Consider the following 25,802-nt stretch of genomic DNA (forward strand, 5'->3'; position numbering starts at 1 on the left):
AATATTAATCATAGCATATTTTTTGGGTAACAAGTTGAATCATGTATGACTCATTAGCCATGGTAGGTATTAGGTCATAATTCAATTATATATATTTTTTTTTATGATAAGGGAAACCCGCAATCGCTACCCTTTGAGTGCGCACAGGGTAAAACTCCCGCTCTTATGCAATAGCTCGCAAATCACATAAGAGAGGTAACCCGCACTAGGCAAGCCCGGTGCGACGAGCTCAACCCAGAAGGCAAACCCCTTGCTTTCACTGGCAAGGGGTTTCGAACTTGAGACCTCCAACATGGAAGTCTCAAGCCCAAACCACTGGGCCACTCCGAAGGGTTTAATTCAATTATATATTTGAGCTGTCAAGTTAAATTGTACCTCTTGATTGACTTATACATTTTTTGTCTATAAACTTTTTCTTGGATTGATCAATCATCGGGCGAAAATAACAAGAGAAAGACTACTTATTAAAATTATTAAGAGAGCAAAGAAAAAAGTGTCTTAAAATGTTTTTAGCATGTGTAGACGTTATGTGACTCATCAATCATGATATATCAATTTCCAACTCTATTTATATGAACTGTCAAGTCAAATTGTACCTTTGTAAATAAACTTCGCTTTGAAATTTCAAAATTCACTGATTTATAATAAAAATGCAATTTTGATTATACTTTTTTCAGCTTTTTCTTCCTATCAGATAATGATAGGTACATAATGTTATCCTTTCAGCATGAAGGAGTAAGGCCAATCAATTGGTGGTGCGATTGACACCTCATGCTTTGAAGATTCAGACACTAATATTATCATATAATATAGAATAATAATTCGGACATTGTCAGTTTTAAATTTGAATAAAGTAAAATGGTTATAATAGGTTGACATCAGTGTAAAACTCGTCAATTTACGATATTTATAAGTAAAAGTATCATACACAAACAAGGTGAATATATCGATAGTCTCTTAAACCTGTCAGTAAATTTTATTTAGACACTCGAATTATAGCTTGTCCTGACTACGCACATGAACACATGATAAAGTGTTTCTATTAGACACTCCCGACTCAAATTTTGAAAAAGTTAAAGTGCATGTTCTCAAAATCTCATTACATGTACACCTCCTTTAATCATAAAGTGTTTCTATTAGACACTCCCGACTCAAATTTTGAAAAAGTTAAAGTGCATATTCTCAAAATCTCATTACATACACCTCCTTTAATCATACACATTATTCGCCTCAATAAGTCGTAAAACCTAGTCGTAAAATCTCCTGTATTTTAATTGAGGTTAATGTGTATAATAACAAATTTTATGTGATTAACTTGTACATGAAATGTGAGCTTGAAAATACACGCCGAAGCTTCTTAAAAATTTGTTTCCAAAGTGCATAAAACACTTCATTACGTGATTACGTTCTCAATTAAAGTATGCCGTAATTCAAATATCTAAATGAAATTTACTTGCAAATCTTCAAATAGTCTCTTATCAGTTTAGTACTATGTGAGGGGAGGAGTGGAAAATGGAGACTAATAAAGACCTTTGACAATTGAAAAGAATAGAAAGTGTGAAAATAATGCTTTACAAGGTAAAGCTGGCAAAATAGTTTTTTTTACAGACAAGTAAAATTCATGTTTTCACTACAACAATCACTCTACTATCCTGATCTCTATATACTATAAACTGTAAAACACAACCCCATTAAAGAGAGGATTCACAAACTATAAGAATTATGTGACTACTACTACTATATGATCGGTTTGGGACTGAGGCGTAGTTGTTGTACTATTACTATGTAATCAAACGTCAAAAGCTACATCCGCGTTCCCCATCAAACAGACGTTGTTATAAGGAACCACCAAAATCGGAAACCAATGTTAGCCTAATAATCTGGTCATTCATGTACAATGGAGAAATCATACCTCTTTTCCTTTGCAATAAAGCCTCTTCATCAGTCAAACGTTATCGATCATCTGTGTTTGATTGATTGTTTGATCAATCAAATGTTATGATCAAGCAGCAAGAACAAGTGCTTTTATTGTCCCTTGACTGTTTGCAGTAACAATCGTTGGGCCGTCACGTTTCCAACAAACAGCACTGATGAAAAATGATCCCATGTCCCCGTCTGGATCATTCTGATCATCAGAAACAAATCTGTGCCGAGCTGCTGGTTTAGAAATTGCCTGCACATACAGTTCAATAACAGATTAAGCACTGGAAAACAATGTTAAATCGTTTGTTCTCAGCTAGTTTCAGAAATATACCTTGTGATAGACAAAAACTTCATTTGTCTCACTTCCACATGCAAGGTATTCGCTGTTTACTGTAAGACCAACAAAGTTCTTCTCGTTTGTATGTCCTTTAAATGTACGCAGCTGAGAGTAAAAACAGAACAAGGAAAATGCTGGTTCAGTATGAATTGGTTTTCACATAATGACTGGCTCTCAGGAATTAGATATTATCATTCTGATTGTGAAAATGATGGGAGCATGATTACTTACTGGAACGTTCTCATTGACATCCCACAAACGCAGTGTACTATCGGTTGATGCAGAAGCTAGCTCATAGTTTGATAGAAATTTTACATATGAAACAGCTTTACGGTGTCCACTGAAAATGTACAGTGGCTGGCTAATATTTCTCAAGTCGTAATAGTGAACGTGATGATCTGCAGAACCCACCTGCAATATATATATATATAGGTTCACTCCTTAGTTTGAAAATTTAACCTTTAACATGAAATACTAATGAACCTTCAATGGAAACTTACAGCTATGTGAGCACTGGATCCTGGATTATACTTCACCGAGCAAATGTTAGCTTTCATGTCAATGGTAAGAACGCTAGCTTCCTGATTCGTACACCAAACTTTGACCTGTTGAGAAATAAATTAGCACATTCCAAGTATAGCGCCTCCCCAAAACAAGTTCTGTTCTTTCGACTTAGTACACTGACTACAGATCTCCGAGCAGAAAGATATCAGATAAATCCCAATTTCATCTTACCTCATTTGTCAAATTTGTTTTACTTTCAGAAACACTATGATTTTCTTTCCAAAAACCAAATTAGGAAACACGTAAACTTGAGAAAACACATATTCTGAATATCTATTTACCTTGCAATCATCACTACCAGATACAAGCATAGAAGGTTCAGTACAACAAAAGTCAACACTCCATGCTCGTTTTTCATGCTCCTCGTACTCCATCACACTCTAAAAAAGAAAGTGTTAATCTTATCCCATCAGATATAAACTGCAGATTCATATGAAGGTGTTTTTCATGATCTAGATATAAGATGATACTACCTGACGAGTTGTAACATCCCAAACCGTTACTATGCCCTCATAGTCACTACTTGCTAAGTGGTTTTTAGTGTAGTTGTTCCAACTCAAACAACTTAGTTTAGATCGGGTAGACATTTCAACAACAGGACATTGCGCATCAGCTGGTTCGTTTACCACCTGATAAAGAGAACATACAACAATTAGCAAATTGTATCTTTTAAAAAAAACAAAGTTCAATTAATAAACAGTTAAATTTCTCCGAAAACATCTAGCATGTGAAAATCCTATCTGTGAAGACAAAAGGGGCTAGAAACAAAGTTCAATTAATAAAACAATCATTAAACTACAAGCAGAAATTTTTCGTGTGGGAAGATAAGCAAAAACTAAGCAGCTCACATGAAGCATGAACTTACTGATGAAAACTCGAAGACCTTAATTCTTCGTGATACCCCAGCAGTAGCAAACAATTCATCATCTCGGTCAAATTCAATACTGTCAAGAAGAGGAAATTTAGTTGCTTGCAAAAACACACACAAAAAAGGTTTGACTATAACGTATCCAGAAAAAAACTACTAATAAGAGTAGCCTGTTTCTAAATAACCGATTATCTCTAGTTCTAGTTTCGAAAAAAGGACAACTGAAGAAAAAAAGGTTTTGGATTTTAAAATGAACTTCTTACCTTGAAACAATATTGGCTGAGTGGAAAATGTCAGAATGCCTGAGTTCAGAAACAACCCGCAGACTACTATATCAACAAGCACAGTTGAAAAAAGAACGGTAAGCACAAATATTTAGGATCATTTGCAGCCAACACTACTATTATTAGATGAACTGATGTACCTGTATCGTGTAAAGGTAGACAGAACAGATTGAAAATCCTCAAGTCCCGCAGAATAACCTTCTCTATTCATGATATTTGCTACCCTTTCTCCCTGTTTCTGCGACTGTCTTGCCCAATAGCGCCTCTTTTGTAGGTAACAATCTTGAAGCTCATTGAACTGTTGACAATTGAACATGTTAAAAGAGGGCATATGAACATCAACACGACCATCAACAAGCACAACGATAAGTTACAGAATTAACCTGTGCATGAACGCGTCGTTTCCTTGCTAATGACTTTCCAGGTTGATTAGGATCCTGTGAATCTGATCCACCTTGGTTGTCATCCTTCCGTTGCACAATTTGAGGATTCCGAGGAGCTCTTGTATCAGTATTCCTGGTCTGTGACGTGCCAGCACGACCTTGTTCTTGTAAATTGACAGGACTAGAAACAATTGCACCACTTCCCTTATCTCTCAATGGAGGCCTGACTGTCATTGCAGATGAATCATCTACTAGCGTTCTCATTTTCGCTGAATATCTACCTCTTGTCCTATATAACTCTATTCTACGCTTCTCCACAGCATTTATGTCTTCTTTAATGTATTGGAGATCATTTTGAATCTAGGAAAAGTGCAAAATACAATCAATAATCTGCTTGAATCTTAATCAGTAGAGAGACAAGAAATTTAGGTTTTCTATTGTATACCACAGGTTTATAAAATTGCCAGTATCTAAGGAGCCCAAAGTTTTTAGAAATTTAACACAAACACAACTTGTAAAAGCACAAAATTACAAAAACGCATTCCCTTAACTGGATAATAAATGAAAAAAAAAGAACGTCCACAAGGAAGATTAGATATGAGTTTAATCTTTTTAAATGATAGCGAAATATGCAAACTCCCTTTCTTAGCAAGGGAGAAAGCAAGCTCCAGTTATAACATACTATTGAACACTCTTTCTCTGGTTAGAATGCAAAGATATTGTACAAGAAAAGCAAATTCTACCTGCCGTAGGGATGTGAATTAAGTAGAATAGAGTACAATAAGTTTCCAAATGACAACAGATGAATTCAAACTAAAAGTGGCAATGTGTAAAGTCGGTAGAAGTTCAAGAAAAAAAACCTCATTAAGCTCTTCAACTTTTTGCTTCTTTAAACACTGGAGAAACTCGAGCAGAATCTGAAGATTTGTTTCAGCTTCTTCTTGTTCCATTTTTCTTTTCTTGTCCATAAGAAGTGATAATAGACTATTCAGCTCTTTAACGGACACCTCGCATCCCTGCCTAAGAATCAGAATGAGAATCCTAAACAGATATACGGATGATCCCGACAGTAAGACAGAAAGTGTTAAAAGGCAAAATCATCCGAGACTAATCAGAGATTAGAGAACTAAAAAGAGCTGCTGAAACACAAAGTTAAGGACGCTCTCCACTAAAACTAAGTTGAATGGACACTTACAAGTCTCCTACAGAAAGAACCAGCCATAGCATGCTCAGATATTCTATATCTGTTTTTTAATTTCTCACAAGTCACGACTTTATAATATCTTTCCCTCAACGAGTCAAAGCATTTAGTAAGGTAAAATCTAAAAAGTGGTTGGACAATGAAAGAGACTAACATCAGCCTACAATATGTAGTATCATATCACTGGTACCTCAGGAAAACTGAGTTGCATCATCATCCGGACAAAGAACATTCACTAGTTTATCTACAATGATACGAAGAGAGCTTGTTTAACTTTTCATGCATATCTGACCTGCTGTATTGCTTGGCGAAGTTGCTCCACAGGTGTAGCACTTTTGGCCATTTGGCGAGCAGATTTCTTCATCAATAACTATACAATGGAAAAAACTTCAACACAACTTGATTTGAGTGGAAAATAACCTTCGAGAATGTCATCAATATCCAATAAACTAGTGAAAAAATGAAGACCATGAAACAAAAGAATAGAAGCAAAGAGAAGAAAAAAAGAAACAAAGGAAATGAAACTACTAAACTTTAACACAACTTGGTTTATGGATCAAGTTTTAACTCCAAAATTCAGTCCTTTGCAGGGGTGCAATATAGAAATTGAAAAACATTAACAAAAACTCACAGAGCAGAATACAGATCAAACCAGATTAATGCGAGCTACATTTATATTAACCAATCGCCAATCCATGTAAATCTTCATGTACATTCTATAGAAGATTTCTAAAATACCACACAATTAAATTCAAAAAAATCCCTATTGAGCGAGATTCCTTCAACAGTAACTTCCTTCCTGCTACAGAAATGCAATGATATTCCACCCAATATGTGTCGTTGACGCAATACATAAAATAGGTTTGAGACATCATTAACTCCTGTATCTCAGCTGACCCAAGAATTCCTGCAACCCTAAACATTGAAGTCCTGTTGTAATATACAGAAGCCTTTATTTAAGCTGAGGGTCTATCGGAAACAGCCTCTCTATCTCTACGAGGATCTCTCTATCTCTATGAAACATGAGTAAGATCTGCATACACTCTACTCTACATATACATGAGAAGCCAGCATAATAATTCCTGGTAGACTTAACTATATTCAAACATGTATATTTTTCAACTCATAAAGACTGATCTTTGCTGGTTCAATATGTACTTCCCCAATCCCTAAAATTCATCAAATCGTGAACATTTCTCAGTAACAAAAACACAAACAGGACGAAACCAGATTCTTCCAAGGCATGTAATTCTACATTGCTAAACACTGGTATTACTAATATTGCCCTTAAACAAACTACACAGCTCACCGATCAATGCAATACAACACATTTTGTATCTTCATTCATATACATTTCAAACAAACACGATTATTACACTTATATATAAGTGAAATACAAAATCAAACATCCAAATTCATGAAAAAAACTGCTCTAGCTATCGTCAGGATATTTAAGCTCACTGCAGTATAATCTTCACCGATCTAACTAAAATTCAAAATCGAACATCCAAATTCATGAAAAAAGATAGAAAATTTCACCTTATTAAGAAGGAAATTAGGATAAAGATGATTCGTCGTCAAGTAATGAGAACAAGAAGGACAATCGCTTTTATTCTGCAAATGAGTAACAATGCACATATAACAAAAACTATGTCCACACGCCGTTAGAAACGCATCCTTTATAATTTGCATACATATCGGACACAATATATCCTTATCCACCTCCTCTTCCTCTTCCTCCTCCGCAACTCTCTCCGTCACCACCACCACCTCCGTCCCAACCACCGCAGCCTCCGTCTCCTCCCCCGCCGGAGCTGAAGTTTCACCGGCGTTCACCGTCGGCACTAATACTCCCATTGAATTACGCTCTCCTCCTCCTCCTCCCATCACACTCCACCCGATCGAACTGATCAGGAGGTCAAGTACGAACAAGGTTCAAGTCTATCGATCTGTTCGATTACATAATTGTTGTTATGATATATATTTATAGTATAGAAGATGAAAAGGAAATTGGAATGGGAGAGATGATTACTGTATGTGTGATTTTTTTTTGGTTGTTGTTGTATTTTTGTGAGGGTATAAAAGGACCACGTTGGCGGGGAACGGGTGTTTTTCAAAACTGGAGAGACTTGTTAGTGTGACCGCCTCATAATAATTATTTTCTTTTTTTTCGTTTTCAAATGGATTTATATAGTTTTCAACAACCAATTAAAATCAAGCCGAAAACTTCTTTTCTTAAGTTTTACGTTTAAGTTTTTTAACTTATTAATTCCTTCGTTCATTTTTATTTATTCATGATATTAAAAGTAGATATTATTTATATTTATTTATCTAATTTGAAATATGAAGAAAGAATTTACAATTTTATACTTCATTATATTTAAAAAAAATTGTCCTACTCTTCTTTTTAGTTGAAAAGTTTGTTTTTTATTGTTTAGTATTCAAAATATATATTCATTACTTTATTTATCTAATTTGAAAAAATGAAGAAATAGTTTATTATTTTATATGTCATCATCTCTCAATTTTGTTTATCCTACGTTTCGTAAATGTTTTATGTTAGAGGATAAAACGCTTCCTAATAAAAGCGAATTGTATTTAGGAAATTTCAAATCGAGATCTCTGATTAAGGATAAATGAGTATTTATTATTCCACTATAAGCTTGTTAATTTTGTGGTGTTAAAATAAAAACAGGTAGAATATATACCAAATTAAATATAGTAGTAATAGTTACAAACATTCTAGCATCTAAATTTTTTGTTGTCTAATAAATGATTTAAATCAATTAATTTCTAAAAGATTTTCAATGCATCTGTACATTTTTCTACGAGTAAATTAGGATAAATTAATCATATAATATAATGTAACGTCATTAAGTGGTTCACTTACTAAACTGTGCTAAAATTATACTTATTTTTAGTTAAGTATGTTTAAATTGTTAAACTCCATATATATCCAAAGAAACAATTACACAATGTAAACGGTTAAAAAAGTTAAGCAGCGGTGAGATTCATGACTGATTTAGGCGCTACGAATTGAAAACAACAAATTATATTATGGGGGACAAGACAAATTAAAATCTTTATATATTTATGCGTGTTTGACAAACTAAGCATCGTACTGATCACTTGCCCTCCCAATTACGCTATTAAATGCATGGAGATTTATGATACTAAAATTTGGCCACAAGTTGATTATGAATTTGACATTACAATTTAATGTATTTCTAGCTAACCTCACTCTCACATCAATTTTTATGATAGAAAAAATGGGACAATACAAAGTGCAATAAATGAAAGTACTTAAAACTTCACCTAGAAATGAGAAGGAAAATAGGAAATTAAAATTATCTAAGATATATAATATATATATATATATATATATGAAAATCTCTATCGATGAGTCAAATTCTTATGAGACATCTAGAAAAAAAATTGCATTTTTTCAGTAACATTACTTAACTATAGTTAAGTCATTGATCTTTGTATCATGAAAAAAATATATATATCTTGCATTTGTTAGAGAAGTTTGATAAAATTTCTATATTGAAGTTCAACCTCGTCACAAAAAAAGTAGTGACGTGGTGTACTTCCATCGACTAATTAAAAGTGTTAAACTAATCCCACTATAAATAGAATTAACATTTTTTTTAACTTTAAATAGTTTAGAGTTTTAATTAGGACAGAAAGAGAGCAACACAATTTTCTATAACAAGTGGCTTGACTAATCCACGATATCCGCTAATTAATATACTGTTCACTTTACTTTAATTAGAACTATTTAATAGCTAATCGGCCAAATTCTTTCACATTAGAATTCTCCAACATGAACATAAATGAAATTTTGAATGATTTTTATTCTTGAATCTAAGGTATATAAAAAATGACTTTTTGATTCTTTTCTATCTCTCTCTCTATATATAGTGGTTATGACAAAGATGAAATAAATGATATCACTTGTATAAAGAATTTTCTTCAATGTGTTATTTTTCTTTAAATTTGTGTATAAACTCCAAGAAATTATATGTGATCTTTTGACAATGTCTTTCTAACATCTCCATATATTTTGTCTACTTAATTTCCAGCATAATTAAAACTCTCAATCTATCGATTAATAATAGAGGTACTCAACCGCACTATACTTGCGCCTTCTGTGGAATACTAATTAATTATTATTATTTATGGTCTTATTTATAATATTACATAAAAACTTTAGGACCTCAACATTTTCACGTGATATTGTTGGTCTTATAATATATAGTTTTGACATATTCTTCTATAGAGACAATTTGGAGTGCTACACTCAATCTTTTCTAAAACAATTGGCTACTGACAGAGCCACGATATTAATTATTTTTATTTATTGACTGCTTCATTTTTCCACTTGTTGGAATTTAGTATATGATAAACGTGGACCAATAAAAACAAAGAAATATTATGAATCGTGTAACATGGCCAACAAACCTAATTCTACTTTTTCGTTGCATCATGCATGAACTAAATATAGTCAACCGCTAAAAGTTGTTAGGCATGTGTAGGGTGATCGATTGTCTCGTATTTAAGTGTTTGAATATAATTTTTTTCAATAAAAAGTGTTTTTAATAGACCTTAATATGTCATTTAGTCAATTTACTCTTTGAATAACATTTCAAACACCATATATCTGAAGTTGTTATGAAGTACAAGAATTACAAATTTTACGTATTTTATACATATGATCATTTAAATAATGGTCGTAAATTAAATATATACACTTTATCTGTCTTAATGCGAATATTAAACGCTCGATAAAAGATTGAAATATAAGAGGGGAAAAAGACAAACAACTTTTTATGGCCTTTACTTTTATGATGATGATGACTTGGAGATGTGTCTTCAAAATCTACCATAAAGTACAATTTGCTCATCAATGGTGTAGACTGTTGTGCATGCACGCTTTCCCATGACCTAAAAATCTGGAGTTCAGAGAACTTTATGAGATATTTTTGCTATAATAATATCATAATACAATAAGATACTTTGGTTTTCCAAAACGTAGCTTCATAGATTGGTTAAGGTTCGAGCAAGTTAACCTGACACCACCGTCATGTATCCACATTATCGAATCTTCTTTTTATAGTATTGTGATACATATGCTCTTCAAGATGATTTCAATTATTGGTTCAAATCTTAAATTTAATTTAGTATTTACACCTAATTTTCCTGGAATTGTAATTCATTCGATATAAATACCGTCCTTGTCAAGCCAAAAACTCTGGTTTCAAGCTCATCTAACGTATTCAATAAATATATCAATTCATCTCCGCGAACAAGCAGCATGGAACATAGAACTCTATAGCTGAGCTTGTCACGGGCTAAAGGGTAACATACTGGTGTGTGTGTGTGTATGTAAAAAGCTCATGGAGTCGATATATCCAAAAGTTGTCAAAATCCCTCCACCATTAATCACAGGTTTCGGGTACAAATTCTAAATATAAAAACAATCTTAGTAAGGAGAGCTTCTCCTTTTAATAGGCTTACATGAGGTAAACTATGTATTTTGCTTTGAAACTTTCCAAAAGACTACATTTAGTACATATTATTGAAAGGAGAAAACAACCAAGTGCTTACCCATTTTTGGGCAATTTAACATGTTCTACCTCAGACAAAAAGATACAACATGTATCTATATCTCTGTATTTTGGCTATACTAGTATATACAAGTATAGTTTGTTCTCATTTTTCCTTTCCCTACCTTTTGATGACTTGAGGATCGGTAACAGACTTCTTTATACAATCCACGATACCTATACAATCAGCCTGAGGTACGGGACACCCTGTATCATCTTCAGACTCATCACATGGATTTGTGTGCGGAGAACGAAGGCTCCCATGAGTTTGACAGGCTTTCATTGTCTTACAATGCTCTGCTTCGTCATCTCTAATGTTCATGAATACATCGTATAGATTATCTAAACAGGAAACGTAGATTTCAATCAGGATTATAGTCTCTCACTTGTCTAGAAACGGTTTACTAAAGGTATATCATTGAGGTGCGTTTTACCTATTTTTGGTCTTCGAGTATTAGGCTCTCGTGAAGTTTGAAACTCATCTGATGCAATCACAAAACGGTTTAGATTACTGAACCAGATGGACATTTGGTCACGAGAATATTAAGTAAGACTGTAACACTCACCAAACAAATACAAGTCACCTCCCGTGTAGTAGTCCACTGCAATTTTTGGAGCGGGCAAATTCTTCAATTCCTCTGCAGAAGCATTAGGACTACATATTAGTTATGAATATATACTCCCTCCCCTTCAATTTGATTGTGCCAAAATGCCCTTCAATCTCGTGGTCTTAAACATGCATAGTTGAAAGTTGGAATTAAAGAGATGCCAAAAAGGAAAGAGACATTCTTTTTTAAACAGACTAAAAAAGAAAGTTAGACAAACAAATTGAAGCTAAGTTGCGCGGACTCTTCACTTTCGATACCGCACCTGCTCCAAGAATACACTATTTTGGCGAATCCAACACGCACCCCTTGACATTTTTGAAGAGTCTGAGCAACATAAAATTGAAGTATAGCATATTCTTTCATCTTTTTTTCCTAGAAAGATCCCTGTTCCTTTCTAAAATATTGTGCTATCCTCGAGAAACGGCCAAACAAATTAAAGGAAACTATCACTACTAATTCCATCAATGCAACTTTGCTGTTCAAACTATTCAACTTCTTTTAAAAAGTTACCTCCTTGATCCTTGATGAATTTATCGTAAGTCTCGTATGCATGGCTCTCCACACATTCAGAAAAATGATCTGCAAGAATTGAAGGATCTCAATTCAAGGTATCAATATTAGACTAGATAATGGCCATACATGAAATTCTGCCTTATCAAACATAAAATCACTTCACGACTAGTCACCAATTTCATTTTCAGAGACTCCATAAACCGTGAAAGCTATGAAACCCACAGAGACTCGTTGAAAGAACACACGTACGTTGCAGAAAAATGATTAAATCAGATCTTAATATTCCAACTTACAAGCCATTCTCGGGCTCAAAGCATACATCAAGACTGTCATGAAATAATAGAATATAGCTATATGTTGTGCCAGAAATCGATCAAACCACCAAGCATTTCCCCCTAATTCCTGCAGTTGAACCACAATTACCATTAATACCAAGACAAAGAAATATTGGTATTATATCGCAATTAAAATTCTAGAAATTAAGGCTTTGTGGTGCCTGACATATATGTTCATTACATTGATGCGAAATTGCCCATCCCGGAAAAAAGTTTATTCTTTCAAGAAATAAGTAAATGAGCTATAATACATTCCTCCAGCAAAAAGTTCAAACTTGCACATGGAGAAAACGAAACATCAAGCTCTCCATATTTTAACTCATTCTGAATAAACTACGGCTAGTTAAGATGGAACATATACAACTCACTCACTAAACCGGAAACACGGATGCTCATCAGTTTAATTAAAAGGCTGAGAGGAAAATAAAACTTGGATGCACTGAAAGGAAATCAAGAAGTTAGAAGAAAGAGCATTACTTCCATAATGAGCAAATGGTGCATCTCATTCCAGCTTTCAGCAAAATGCACCTTCATATAATCTGCTCTTCTCCACCAGCCAAAGCTTTCATACATGTGAAGAACCGATATAAATGCTGTTATGAACACATGACCACACATGTCTTTATTAGAGGTTGGATTTACAATAATATCTTTCATAAGTACAATAAATCAAGAAAGGGCTGTTAGGTCTCTTTAATCGCTCAAAGATATTTATGGCCTTCAACGGGGAAAAGAAGCATTTCAGTAATCTGCTTTAGAAAGGTACAATCATATCTCTTGCACGATGCCAAGTTAGAGTGTATGTTCAGAGGTAAAGAAACAAGTAGAATAAATGTATACCTAAATTCGGAGAGATGTTGAGAAGTGATCTCTTTATGAGAGAATGGTGATTGTATTATATCGTGTTCCCCAATTTTATGTACTATTATTATTCTCTTTACTATGGTTATCTTTACTACTTTGTTGTCAATATTTTTCTCTTTCTTCTGTATTTTCATCAGAGCTCTTTGCTCTTGTATCCTTCAAACCTGTTTTGAAAACGCTTTTCTTGAGCCGAGGGTCTTTTTAGAAACAACTTATCTACCTCTCCAAGGTAGGGGTAAGGTCTGCATACACCCCAGCCTCCCCGAACCCCACTTATGGGATCACACTAGCTATTTATTGTTGCTGATTGTATTATAAAGGTAGCACTACGGAAGTGCTGTAGTAATTACATGTGAGCAAAAAAACAAAACAAAAATCCCTTTCCAATCTTACAGGAAGATGTTTGAAAAGTGATCTAGGTGCTACAAAACAATCAGCAGCTTGAAAGAATAGTACTTACCAAAATAAGGAACTCTTGCAATTGTTTCCAGAACAAAAAACCTTGCATAGTTTCGGTCGTGATACAAAGTGTCAAGAATCTTTATCACTGAATCCTGAAATTATCAGCATAATTTTGAGATCAGACAAATTCCAAACCAAATGGAAATGTTGAAAAGCTACTCAGCAATAAACCTTGTGCAATAAAGATGTTCCTAATAGAAAATACTGTCAAACACCTTTTCATCAACGTATCACATGATACTATAAAATCAATTTCAGAAAATAACTTATTCACTCGGCACAGAGCAATTCCATAAATTTACAATACAAAACATGTCAGAAGAAGATGAAGTTGCACACTCTATTACCGAATTCCGATGCATTGTTCAAGTTGCAACTAAAGTAATCCAAACAGTAACTTTAACAACCATGATCATTTCTAGTTGTATCTTCTTCTTTTAGGGGAAGGGAGAAAGAGATAGGCCCTTTTGTAGCGAATGGTAGAGAAATAACTTGCTCCATGCTGCAGGAATTCATATAGCCAAGACTAACTAATTTTAAGGTTGAGCCATAGTGGATTGATATTAATTCACATGCAAATCCGACAAAGACGCCAGTTTCGAGTTGAAAAGAAATATAAAAGACACTATTTAGATTCAGAAAATGCAATACCTACCGTGAGTAAGATATTTACAGACTGCTCAAGCTTTATAACCCATTTTTCTAGACCATTAGAGGATGAATCATCTGGTGGCTCCCCATTACTTCCCCCTCCCACATTACCAGGAAAACTCTTAGGTGCAAAAGATTTCTCCACAACCACTTCTTCTTCATTCTCTTGTAACAACATTGCTCGAACCCTACATGATTTTCTGCATTCAATTGTACAACGGAAAGAAGGAAAAAAATTTAACCAAATCCATCATTCATATATGTGAAGTTCAAGGAAATGTCAATCAACCTGCAAATTACTACAAAAAAGCAATCAAACAATTAACTTGCCTCGATTCCAAACTAGTTCAAGTCGACTAGAAGATCCTCTATATTCATTCGGCTCTATTTGAGCTCATTACATTCTAATACTATATAAACTATCTTCTTAAGCAACAAATGATCAAGAACTTCATTTCAATGCTAATCATTTGCAAGATTCCAATACTAACAACATGTCCTTTTTAACTCATAAATGCATAGCAAATTTTTTTAAGAAATATCCATCAGTGTTAAAAATGGAGCCTTGACGTAACTGGTAAAGTTGCTGCCAGGTAACCTAGAGGCACGAGTTCGAGTTGTGCTTACAATAGACAAGCCCTCCCCACACACGCACCATGGAAGCTTAGTGCACCGGGCTGCCTTTTTTTATCATTGAATGTTAACCATATGCAATTGACACAAACTAACTAACCAAAGAAATACTTAATCAATTCTCTTAGCCACAATTGTCAATTGCTGGTTCACACAGAAGTTCAAACTCCGCCAAAAATATACTAAACTACAACCCAAAAAACAGCAAATATTTGAAAAAATATCATACTTTTGAGCTGATTTACCATAAAAACAAGAACTTTATGCAATAATTTACCTCGAAACTGAACACCGTGAAGACCCATGAGATTTCCGAATTGAAAAAAGAGAATTAAACCGAAATGGGTTCTGGGAATTGCACAAAACTGATGATTTCTCAAAACTCCTAGCTCTCAAACAAGAATATGAAGAAACTGAGGTTCCAAAACCCATAGCAGAAGTCGAAATCGTCATTCTTGATCCTTCTTCCTTCCCACAAAAATCAAATTAATACTTTTTTAAGGTCAAAGGAAGGTAAGGAAAAGAAAATTCCGAAGTGGGAAAGTTGCTAGATTTCTGAGAAACCAAACAGCTTTGCCCACTGGACAAAGTGCGATGGAATTGGAAAAGTTATGGATAGTTTTGAAAAGTATCAAAATGTTTTGTCGTTATTTGGAAAATTAGATATTTTTGAAGGACTGTAATTGTCATTTTCGGTAAGTTTTGGTTCGGTATATTCTTTTGGGTCGGTTGTCGAACCGAAGTTTTGGACCTGTTTTAGAGCACCCGCTACTGACCAATGAGGTTATTAGGAATTTCACGGTGTAGCTTGTTTTGATATCGTCATTTAATTTACGCTCATCGTTTAATCATTTTTTGACATGTATCTATTTTGAATAAAAGTCGTGCAAAGATTGGGTGGACTTCAATCCTTTTTTTTTTTGCATATATATGATTGAAGTTCAAGTGAAAATTATTAAATTAAGATCAAAATGATTGAATTTCAGGAAGAAAAAAAAAAACTAAAGTTCAATTATATGTGTCTGAGTTGAAGTCGTATAAAAACTTCACACTTAGACTATGAAGTTATAGATTTTGTCAAGTTAAATGACAATATCAAAATCGGATATTGTCATGCACTTCACCCACAATATAGAGATCAATTGGGCTTGTCAAAATAGGATCGAGGCTTAATGGGCTCATCAAAATGAGGTCCATTGACTTGTCAAGATAAAACATTGGGCCTATTGGGTTTTTCAAAAATAAAAGTAAGGTTAAGTGGGGCTTGTCAAAATAAGAGTCGGTACTAGTTATTAGGGTCGGAGATAGCAAGGGCCAAGAAGGGTCATTTGAACCCTCTTCGGTAGAAAATTACACTATTAATATATGTTTTTTTATGTATATATAGTAGCTAGTGAACTCCATTTAGCCTCTTCATGTATTTAATTTTTATATTTTAAATCTTCTTAGTAAAAATTCTGATTCCGCCATTATTTGTTACATGTCGAGCATATGTTAGGAGTACATGAGGTAAGCATTTGATACATTTTTAACACGGTGAACCTGCTCAACTATATACACGTCAATATAACTAAAATTTATGTCTAATAGACAATATATTACACTATTTTTACTATATTGGAATTGTTGAAATATCTCGAATTTCTACTTCATAAGCAAAACTAATTAATGAACAATAAATGTCATTTTTTCAGGAAAAATAAATATTATTATTTAAGTCACCGATCAATTTATTTGTTTATAAAATATTTCCCCCCGTGCTTTGGCTGTTGGACTTTTCGAAAAATACAAAGTGAGATGTATTTGCCATAAAACTTGGTCTTGTAGACTATTTCTAAAATTTATTTTTTCTTGTTATGATTTTTCTTCAAAATAATCACTAAAACAATAATATATGAGACATAAAAATACCTTTTGAGTTTTTTGTATGGTCATTTTATTCAATATTCTAATAATAAAAAGATCTCTAAAAAATAATATATAAGATTTATAAAAGCACCTTTTGAGTTATTATATGGTCATTCTATTCTATGTTTAAATTATAAGTGAGGATATGAATTAGAGGCTCCACGATTAAAAGTTTATGAATTCTGAATGTTAGCTATTGGTTTATATATATATATATATATATGCCAACTTTCTCTCTACCCCGTCTTAGAAAAAAAAAATGAAAAAATTGTATCAATTATGAGAAGACGTTTTAATTAAAAAAAAAAATCATGTTCTAAAAAGTCTTTTATTACAATTCAGTTTTAACGGATCAAGATGGATATTTATCATTGTCTATTAATTTACTTTTAATCTAAAAAAAATAAAATCCAACACTATATTTTAGCCTTTTGAGTTATTAATTTATAGGGAAATAACTTTTTAATTACAAATGAAATATGCATATCTGATTTGAACTAATAATATTAAATTATGTTGAATTCGTGTCTTCTCTTCAATCTTGTCTCTGATGTTATCTTTGTTATTATTGAATTGTTTATTGATTATAAATCATAGTCTCTCTAATAATTGTTTTTAAATTAGCTTAATTGAATCGTATTGACCAAATAAAAAAGACGTTGCTTGCATTATAAACTGAACACCAAGTCCCACGTTGTCATCATGCTTTTTATGCATATTCATCCGTCTCAAATTATCCATCGACACGCTTTCTCAAAAAATATTAATCAAAAATATTTTTTAATTAATTTATTCTTATTTATATTTTTGTATATAATCTTTCTTCATTAAATATTTACTCTATTAGGATATTTGTAATCTTCAAGAACAATTACTTCTTGAACTTTTAAAATAACGAATGATTTGAGATAACTAAACAAGAAAACCTGAAGGACTAAAAGCTCCCATCATGCATTAGGGTTTACGGAAGGAGAGGATCACAAAATTTGTTGTATACAATCTTATTATGTATTTCTATAAAAAGTTATCTCCATAACTCGAAACGGTAACTTTTAATTAAATAATTTAAGATAAAAAAATTTTAAATCACGATAAAAAATTTGAGACTAGAGAATACAATTCATATTCAAATTGGATTGAAATTACTAATGAGTCAATAAGAAGAAAAAGAAGCCGAAGTTGTCGGCACGCAACTTGTCTAATGATAGAACATTAAAACTAATTAACTAATATTTCTTAATTAACACATATTGATAATTACTTTTACAAGGATATATGATGTTGAAAATTACATAAATATTGTTAACTTAAATTATGTGAAAAGACAATTGTGATGAATAAGATGAAACAAAGGTTTACGTGTATATATTGACAAAAAAAAAAAAAGTTTGATAGGTTATTAATCCAAAACACCCTCCAAGTAGTGCTTATCTTCTTGTTTTTTTATGTCAATTTTTTAGTGCTTATCACCCGTTTTTATTTGATAAAAGTTTAAAAAGTACCTAAAATTTGATCGAACTCCATTATTTTTATTTTAATTTAAATTTAATATTTATATCAAGAAAGTTATTAAATATGTACAATATAAAGTACGTTCTAAATCTAGCTAGTTTTTACACATAATGATCGGACCGATTCACACAAATTTCCCTTTTAGGTCATTATTTTGATTTGTTTCTATTTTTAAAAATTGTAAAAATATACTCCTTAAAACATTAGATTATCATCTTCTCGTAAGTTTTTTAGTTCGATCAAAAGAGATTTTTAGATTATAATATTAAAAAATTAAAAATTGTTAGAGAAATAAAAAAGGAGAGTCACTTGCCAAAAAAATCGTATAAAAGGGACAATTGACATATTTTTTTTTTTTGATGCTATTACTTTATGTCCTAAAATTTAGAATCAAATTTAAATTTCAATTCCAACTCTTTATATAGAATAACACAAGCTTTATGTGGATATGATGGAACATTATATGTCCATGACTAGAAATGACAACTCTAATTTTGTGTCCACAATTCCAATTCAAGGCTTTAAGCCCTCCACTTTGCTTGCTTTATGTGATTCCATTTATGGCCTACCTTGGTATCTTCAAAGTTCTACAACATTATTATTTTTATCATTAAAAGCTTTCAATAATTAAAATTTGGACATAGCACATGAGTTGTTCTACCATCATGTCTAGAGTATGTGAATAAAAGTTTCACATTAATACCTAAATAGAAAAAAATGCAATATATATAAAGTTTAGGAATATTACTCCTAATATAATGGTGTGAGAGATATAGTTTTGAAAAAATCATAAGAACTTAGTATAAAACAGATAATCTTATTACATTATGTAGAGAATATTTTTGAGTTGGCTTATCCTAACAATTACTACCATAGCATATGATTCGACAAAATGAGTATATATCAATTCAATGTGGTCCTTCTAATAATATTTTGTACTTAGTAGAAAAATAAAATTATATATTCGATTCTATTTACATTTTACACTAAACAAACTCCATAATATAAATTCAACACCTAATAATTTATGATATATTAATACATCAGCATGAAGGGCCACTTTGAAGATTATAAAAGGAAAAAATTATAATTAATTAATTATTGCTAAACCAAGATATAATGCAATTAATTAAATGAAGAAGACACAAGATGTTAATACTATTGTCTCTATTTGTCAAAATCATGATGGTGCTCTACTCTTCAATTGATTGTAATGTTTTGCAAGTTGCAACCTTTTCATTAGGAAAGATTGCGGCAGAATGATAAGAACTTATTTTGATATTTTTAACAAGAGATTTTATGTATATGAGTTTTGAAAATAAAGTAAATTTTAATTAAAAAAATTAAAGTTTTATTTTATAAAGTAAATTTAACTCGAATTAGTCAAATTTCAATTCAACAGGCAACATATATCATATACATCCGAGCTGATAACGAAATGTTGCTACTTTTCTAATAGACAAGTATTTTCTTTCAATCACAAGTTGCACTTTTTAAAGGATTATTTGTCCTTTTCTCTCTTTATTCAACATAATAAATTACACTAGGAGTACGATCAATTATTTTTTTAAAAACTCAAGCTTGATAGCTTAGATAAATATAAATAATTTTTTTAAGAGTTGAAACTCAAGTGAAAGTGTGCAACCATGCACGAGTCTAGATTAGTTAAAGAGGAAATAATGATGTCAGTCAAAAGATAAGATGGTTGAAATCTCTTATTCTTAATCAAGAAATTTAATTCTAATTTTTAAATTAAAGAACGTTTCAGTGTAGAATATTTTACCTCACTTAATGTACTCATTTGTTGTTTATTTGAATTGACTCGTAATCAGTAAATTCCAAATATTACATTCACGTTTAAGCTAATTCAACTTCACGTCACGTAGGATTCATTAGAGAAAAATGTGATCTTTGTTTCATGTGAAAAGAATTGATCATGACCAAGAGAGGAAATATATAATATGTAGTTTATAAGTTCATTAAATTCATTAATTTAGGCTTGCACTATATAACATTAAAAATTATACAATAAGTATAAATAACAAATTTGGACCTAACAAATAAATATATTATAATAAAATTTCAAATTTGGCAAAAAACACAATATACTATATTTCTATTCATCTGTCCTAATCTTATTAATATAAATAACACGAAACAAAAAATGTTTGGGAGGTCAAATGTTGCATATGAACAACCACGTAATGCTTTAACTATTTATTAATACCCCTTAATAATTACTCCTTTCGTTTTAATTTTTTTTGTTATATAATTTTTTTTAGTTAAACTCAAAAAATAAGTCTCTTTCTTTTTCCTAATTTTAACTTTCCTTAAATGAATTTCTTTTTTATATTCTTAAATTTCATATCAAAGTTAAAATCAGATAAACATATTAAAACAGACGAAACTCGAAAAAAAAGAAAAGATAGATGATGGTGGGGTTTTTTTACTTTTTGATGTTCCAAAAAAGCTTCACGAAGCAGCAATCCAAATCTCACCTTTCACTTCATCATGCTACTTGTGATTTCCCACCTTCTTTTCTCTTCATAATAATTTTTCCATTTGGCATTGTTCATTTCCACACAATCTCTTATACCAATAAAAATTGGTACACCCCACCAAAAAGTTACTTTAATTATATAGATTTCAAGTTCGAGTTCTGAATTGAATCAATTTTGATAAAAGGAAAGCATTTTATTTAAAATTGGATTTAGTTTTAAAGCTATGAATTTATGCGAGAATAGCAACTTTTTATCCAAATTTTATATGTTGTCTATCACAATTTACATGACACTCTATTTCCTTAGTTCGGCTCAAACAATGATTTTGCGTGTTAAGCCCAACTTACATTCAAAGCTATGCTAAATTACGCTTTTTCGACAAAAAAAAGAAGAAGAGAAGAATTATCATGAAACCACACATCTTATTAATGATCGATAAAAGACTTTTCATTCTTCAAAAGATACCTTCTCCATTTGATAGTAAAAATTTAATTTGAAATGTCATTTTTATCATTAATGAGATATTTATAATCACGCTAATTTTCATATGTTATATTAACCACAAATTTTTTTAAAAATTCTTTTATTCTTAAATTTCATGTCAAGTCAAACAAAGTGGATCTATTACATTGGTGTCTAGTTTTACGTAGATGCAGATCTACCCTTAAAACATTAGGTTGATACTATTTAAAGTCATGAATTCACGAGAATTTAGCAATTTTTATCTAAACCACTTACTTTTATTAAGAAATTCACTAAATACTTGACGTAAAATAAGTTATTATTATATATAACTTTGAAATCACTATAAAAATTCATAAAAATTGAATCTTGAATTTCCACGAATCCGAATTAATCAGATACCAGACACTTGTCAATAGTGTGGGAAAAAAAAAAACAAGGATCTACTAATTGACATGATCCAAAAATTGCTAAAAGGAATCATGATTACAAAGTAAAAAAACAATCTTTTGTTTTTCTTAATCTTTCTTAAAGAATTGATTTTTTTTGTCAACATCAAACAGACCTACTACCAGGCTTATTTTTCCATCTGTATCAACCTTTTCCTTAATTAATTGTATATAAATAGCTTTTGATTCAAGTCACATCTTGAAGGCTTGATTATCTTACTAAATTCCCAATTGGGGTAATTAAAAAAATTGAATCTTGAAATTTTTTGTATTGATTTGGTGTTTTTTGGGTTTTTCCATATTATGCCCAACAAGTGTAATTCCCAATTGGGGTAATTAAAAAAATTGAATCTTGAAGTTTTTTTGTATTGATTTGGTGTATTTTGGGTTTTTCATATTATGCCCAACAAGTGTTTGTTGTAAGTTCTAGCTGAAGAAATTTGTAAAAATGGAAGAAGGTGAAACAGGGTTATTGTTGCAGAGTAACAAAGAATTGCTTTCTTCAGGTTATTCAATACATGAATATTCTGAAGAAATCAAGAAGATTAAATCAGCTCTGACATGGGTTTTTCTTGATCAATCAAATCTATGGAGGGCTGGTCTTTCTTGGTCACTTTTTTTCATTCTTACAATTGGGGTTCCATTAGTATCTCACTTTATGTTTGCTTGTTTAACCTGTGATACTATGCATCAGAGACCTTTTGATGCTCTTGTTCAAGTTTCTTTATCACTTTTTGCAACTTTATCATTTGTTAGTCTTTCTAGCTTTGCTCGGAAATACGGGATTCGGAAGTTTCTATTTCTTGATAAATTGTATGAAGATAGTGAAAAGGTTCAACAAGGATACACTGAACAGCTACATGTAAGTTCATTTCCCCTTTCTTGTTTTACTCTTCTTTTGCCGATTGTGTTATGTGTTAGGATCAAACGCTTACTATCATGCCAAAAGCTATTGCGATATGTGTTAGGATCAAGCGTTTAATATCATGCCAAAAGCTATTGTGTTATGTGTTAGGATCAAACGCTTACTATCATGCCAAAAGCTATTGTGTTATGTGTTAGGATCAAGTGTTTACTATCATGCTAAAAGCTATAGTGGATAGCAAGGGCGCGGCTTTATTTCTTAACTAAGCCCAACAAACAAGCAAGCACCATGTTCGATAACATTATGGTTGTTAACGGTGGCGGATGTAGGATTTTTAACAAGGTGCTCAACATCTACTTTGTATGAAAAAGATTGGATCTTTTATATACAATGTGGTTTTCCAGTGAAGGGGGTTTGGATTAACCCCTTCCGCTCTTCTAGCTCTGCCCTGCTGTTAAGTTAGATTTAGGAATTACTTGAACTGCTGCTTTTGGGATTTATTCAAAATGTCTTTGCTGAGTCTCTAGGTTCTTGTTGGGTGCCCTCTCTCTAATCGCTTAAGCTTTTAGATGATAACGGTCCTAGGTTGCAATCTTACTCAACCCTTAATCACACATATTTGTCCTATCAACCGGATCATGCCTGCATATGAGGGGGGGTGTTGAATATATGATTTAGTAAAACAAAAATGATCCTTCTAGTCTAAGCTTTTGGATAATGTGGTCATACAATTCAACAGTTCTCTCATAAGTAGAAAGAACTGATTTTTATAGCTTTTTCTTATGATTTAAGCTAATGGTGTCCTGTTAAATAGCATTCGTGATAAAATTTTCAGCCTGTTTGATAATCGTTGGAGAATCATCAGTTTTAAGTGGATTACAAAATGTTAGTATTTCTAGAGTTGACAAATACTGCTGAGGCTAGTGGCCTTGGAAAACGCTTCAAATTCGTATCTTGACGTTTTCTATTATTGGTAAAGATCCAAACATTTACCTAGGCCCTTTTTAACCCAAATCATGAATTTGTATAGGAACTAAGTTGGCCTCGATACACATCTGGTTTGTTAACCAAAGTTGCCCTTGCTATTTTTGGGAGAAATTAGTGATATTTTGTTTTATTGGGGTGTTCAGCTGGATAACAGTTTCTCCTTTTTTCGTGCAGAGGTCGATGAAGATCCTGTCATCTTTTGTCCTCCCTTCTTTTATTGCTGAGAGTATTTACAAGATATGGTGGTTTTCCTCCGGGGGAACCCAAATTCCTTACCTGTACAATGCTGCTTTGAGCAATATCTTCGTATGCATACTGTTAATAAGCTCCTGGCTCTACCGGATATCAATTTCTTTCCTTGTATGTGTCCTATTCCGGTTAATATGCTCCCTGCAGATCCTTAGACTGGAAGAGTTTGCTCAAGTTTTCGAGAAAGAATCTGATGTCTCATCGATCATGATAGAACATCTCCGAATCAGAAGAAATCTTCGCGTCATTAGCCATCGGTTCAGAGTTTTTATTTTGTCAACTCTCATACTAGTTACCATAAGCCAGTTTCTTGCCCTGCTTCTTATTACTGAGCCTAGCTCCACTGTGAACATCTTTACAGCGGGTGAACTTGCGGTAATGCTTCATTCCCACCTTCCGTTTCATTTCCTTTTATTAATTACGTAGCTGCAAACATTATTACCGTCCTGTTTTGACATTGTATACACATTACGATGCAGTTGAGCTCAATTACTCTGGTAACTGGACTTTTCATGTGCTTACGTAGTGCAGCAAAGATCACACACAAAGCACAAGCTGTTACATCACTTGCTGCCAAATGGCATGCTTGTGCAACAATCAGCACCTTAGATGACATGACTGAGGAGACTCCCATGGCTCGGACCGTGACACCTCAGATGGTATACCCTATCAATTCCAGTTGGGACACAGACGAGGAAGGAGATGGAGACGACGTGTTGGACAACACAAATATGGTACCAATTCATGCCAGTACAATATCATACCAAAAGAGACAAGCACTAGGTAACTCTAGTCTCTAGCGCGTTTTTGTTTATTTCGTTGAATTATTTCATGTCTTCATTATTGACTACGTTGTACCTATTTGATCTTGGTTATGGAAAAAATTGTTGCAGTGACATACTTCGAGCACAACAAAGCTGGAATCACGGTGTATGGTTTCATGTTAGATCGGACATGGCTTCATACAATTTTCGCGATTCAACTGTCTCTTACACTCTGGATACTCAATAAAACTATTGGTATTTCGTAAATCCCAGTCAACGACAAGGTTTTTACTGTGTGTTTGTTCGTAGATGTACAAAAATCTGTGCGATCGATACGTAGAGAAACTAGTATATATATATATATAGTATATATCTATTTCCTTGATGTCAAAAGTTTTGCTGATTTTCTAATTCCTACTTATTGTATTTCACTGTTGAGTGTTGATAATGGTGTCTTTCCTGGATTGTCATTTGTTTATATCAATTTTATAAAATGAAGTGAAATTTTGTTAAGAGTAAAATAATTTTTTTCATATTTTGTGTGCATACATAAGTTGTTTAATCCTTATTCGAATTCTTGGTTCCGCCACTACAAGCAAGGAAAATGGAGTTAAGAAAGAAACCATTTCATGCCCTCGGAGAGTTACTACTTTATCGTGTTAGACACTTAAATTTATGTTTGTTTTGATTGAACACTCAATCTATTCAATAAGTGTCATATTAGACAAAAAAAATTGACCATCAACAACATACCAAGTTTAAGTGTCTAAGTGAAAAGTCTCAAAAAAACATTATTATTTGAGATTCAACGTTCAACCCTCGTTAAATGACATGTTTTGGATATATAGCATATGCTACGTGGCCATTATC

The 25,802-nt window shown here is 32.4% G+C and overlaps 3 protein-coding genes across 5 annotated transcripts; 1 reads left to right on the forward strand and 2 right to left on the reverse strand.

The window, feature by feature from the left end:
* Positions 1 to 1,539: 1,539 nt before the first annotated feature.
* On the reverse strand, positions 1,540 to 7,683 carry LOC125844141 (E3 ubiquitin-protein ligase COP1-like). Of its 3 annotated transcripts, none has more exons than XM_049523401.1 (13): positions 7,100 to 7,683; positions 5,853 to 5,930; positions 5,220 to 5,375; positions 4,360 to 4,719; positions 4,117 to 4,274; positions 3,956 to 4,018; positions 3,690 to 3,768; positions 3,298 to 3,453; positions 3,106 to 3,204; positions 2,761 to 2,865; positions 2,492 to 2,671; positions 2,255 to 2,365; positions 1,540 to 2,173 (listed from the first exon to the last, which is right to left on the reverse strand). In XM_049523401.1, the coding sequence occupies exons 1-13, from the start codon at positions 7,445 to 7,447 to the stop codon at positions 2,003 to 2,005; spliced, it is 2,064 nt and encodes a 687-aa protein (XP_049379358.1). In that variant the 5' UTR covers positions 7,448 to 7,683; the 3' UTR covers positions 1,540 to 2,002. The 3 variants fall into 3 exon arrangements, with proteins under 3 accessions (XP_049379358.1, XP_049379357.1, XP_049379359.1); XM_049523400.1 differs by having other exon boundaries at positions 3,956 to 4,021; XM_049523402.1 differs by having other exon boundaries at positions 3,956 to 4,021; positions 5,220 to 5,379; positions 7,100 to 7,158.
* Positions 7,684 to 10,941: 3,258 nt separating this feature from the next.
* Positions 10,942 to 15,822, reverse strand: LOC125844149 (ubiquinol oxidase 4, chloroplastic/chromoplastic). The gene is made up of 10 exons (XM_049523409.1): positions 15,513 to 15,822; positions 14,607 to 14,802; positions 13,950 to 14,043; positions 13,103 to 13,218; positions 12,584 to 12,692; positions 12,288 to 12,356; positions 11,736 to 11,807; positions 11,604 to 11,651; positions 11,191 to 11,511; positions 10,942 to 11,122 (listed from the first exon to the last, which is right to left on the reverse strand). Exons 1-9 carry the CDS (start codon positions 15,686 to 15,688, stop codon positions 11,291 to 11,293), a joined length of 1,101 nt encoding a protein of 366 aa, XP_049379366.1. The 5' UTR covers positions 15,689 to 15,822; the 3' UTR covers positions 10,942 to 11,122; positions 11,191 to 11,290.
* Positions 15,823 to 22,176: 6,354 nt separating this feature from the next.
* LOC125844147 (uncharacterized) lies at positions 22,177 to 25,333 on the forward strand. Its single transcript, XM_049523407.1, has 4 exons — positions 22,177 to 22,929; positions 24,094 to 24,543; positions 24,648 to 24,951; positions 25,062 to 25,333. Exons 1-4 carry the CDS (start codon positions 22,516 to 22,518, stop codon positions 25,196 to 25,198), a joined length of 1,305 nt encoding a protein of 434 aa, XP_049379364.1. The 5' UTR covers positions 22,177 to 22,515; the 3' UTR covers positions 25,199 to 25,333.
* The last annotated feature ends 469 nt before the right edge of the window (positions 25,334 to 25,802 follow it).

The sequence above is a fragment of the Solanum stenotomum genome, chromosome 11 (assembly GCF_019186545.1).
Source record: "Solanum stenotomum isolate F172 chromosome 11, ASM1918654v1, whole genome shotgun sequence".
Lineage (NCBI taxonomy): Eukaryota > Viridiplantae > Streptophyta > Magnoliopsida > Solanales > Solanaceae > Solanum > Solanum stenotomum.

Bases quoted from the DNA above. Each gene is read 5' to 3' on its own strand.
- LOC125844141 (XM_049523400.1), bottom strand. From the start codon at position 7,447: ATGGGAGGAGGAGGAGGAGAGCGTAATTCAATGGGAGTATTAGTGCCG. The intron at 5,376-5,852 runs GTCAGATATGCA...ATTCTTAGGCAG, and splicing joins TTCGCCAAGCAATACAGCAG to GGATGCGAGGTGTCCGTTAA. The intron at 3,205-3,297 runs GTAGTATCATCT...TTTCTTTTTTAG, and splicing joins GGGATGTTACAACTCGTCAG to AGTGTGATGGAGTACGAGGA.
- LOC125844149 (XM_049523409.1), bottom strand. From the start codon at position 15,688: ATGACGATTTCGACTTCTGCTATGGGTTTTGGAACCTCAGTTTCTTCA. The intron at 12,357-12,583 runs GTAAGTTGGAAT...CAATTCTTGCAG, and splicing joins TTTGAGCCCGAGAATGGCTT to ATCATTTTTCTGAATGTGTG. The intron at 11,808-12,287 runs GTAACTTTTTAA...ATGCTTCTGCAG, and splicing joins ATTCATCAAGGATCAAGGAG to AGGAATTGAAGAATTTGCCC.
- LOC125844147 (XM_049523407.1), top strand. From the start codon at position 22,516: ATGGAAGAAGGTGAAACAGGGTTATTGTTGCAGAGTAACAAAGAATTG. The intron at 24,544-24,647 runs GTAATGCTTCAT...ATTACGATGCAG, and splicing joins TTACAGCGGGTGAACTTGCG to TTGAGCTCAATTACTCTGGT. The intron at 24,952-25,061 runs GTAACTCTAGTC...AAATTGTTGCAG, and splicing joins CCAAAAGAGACAAGCACTAG to TGACATACTTCGAGCACAAC.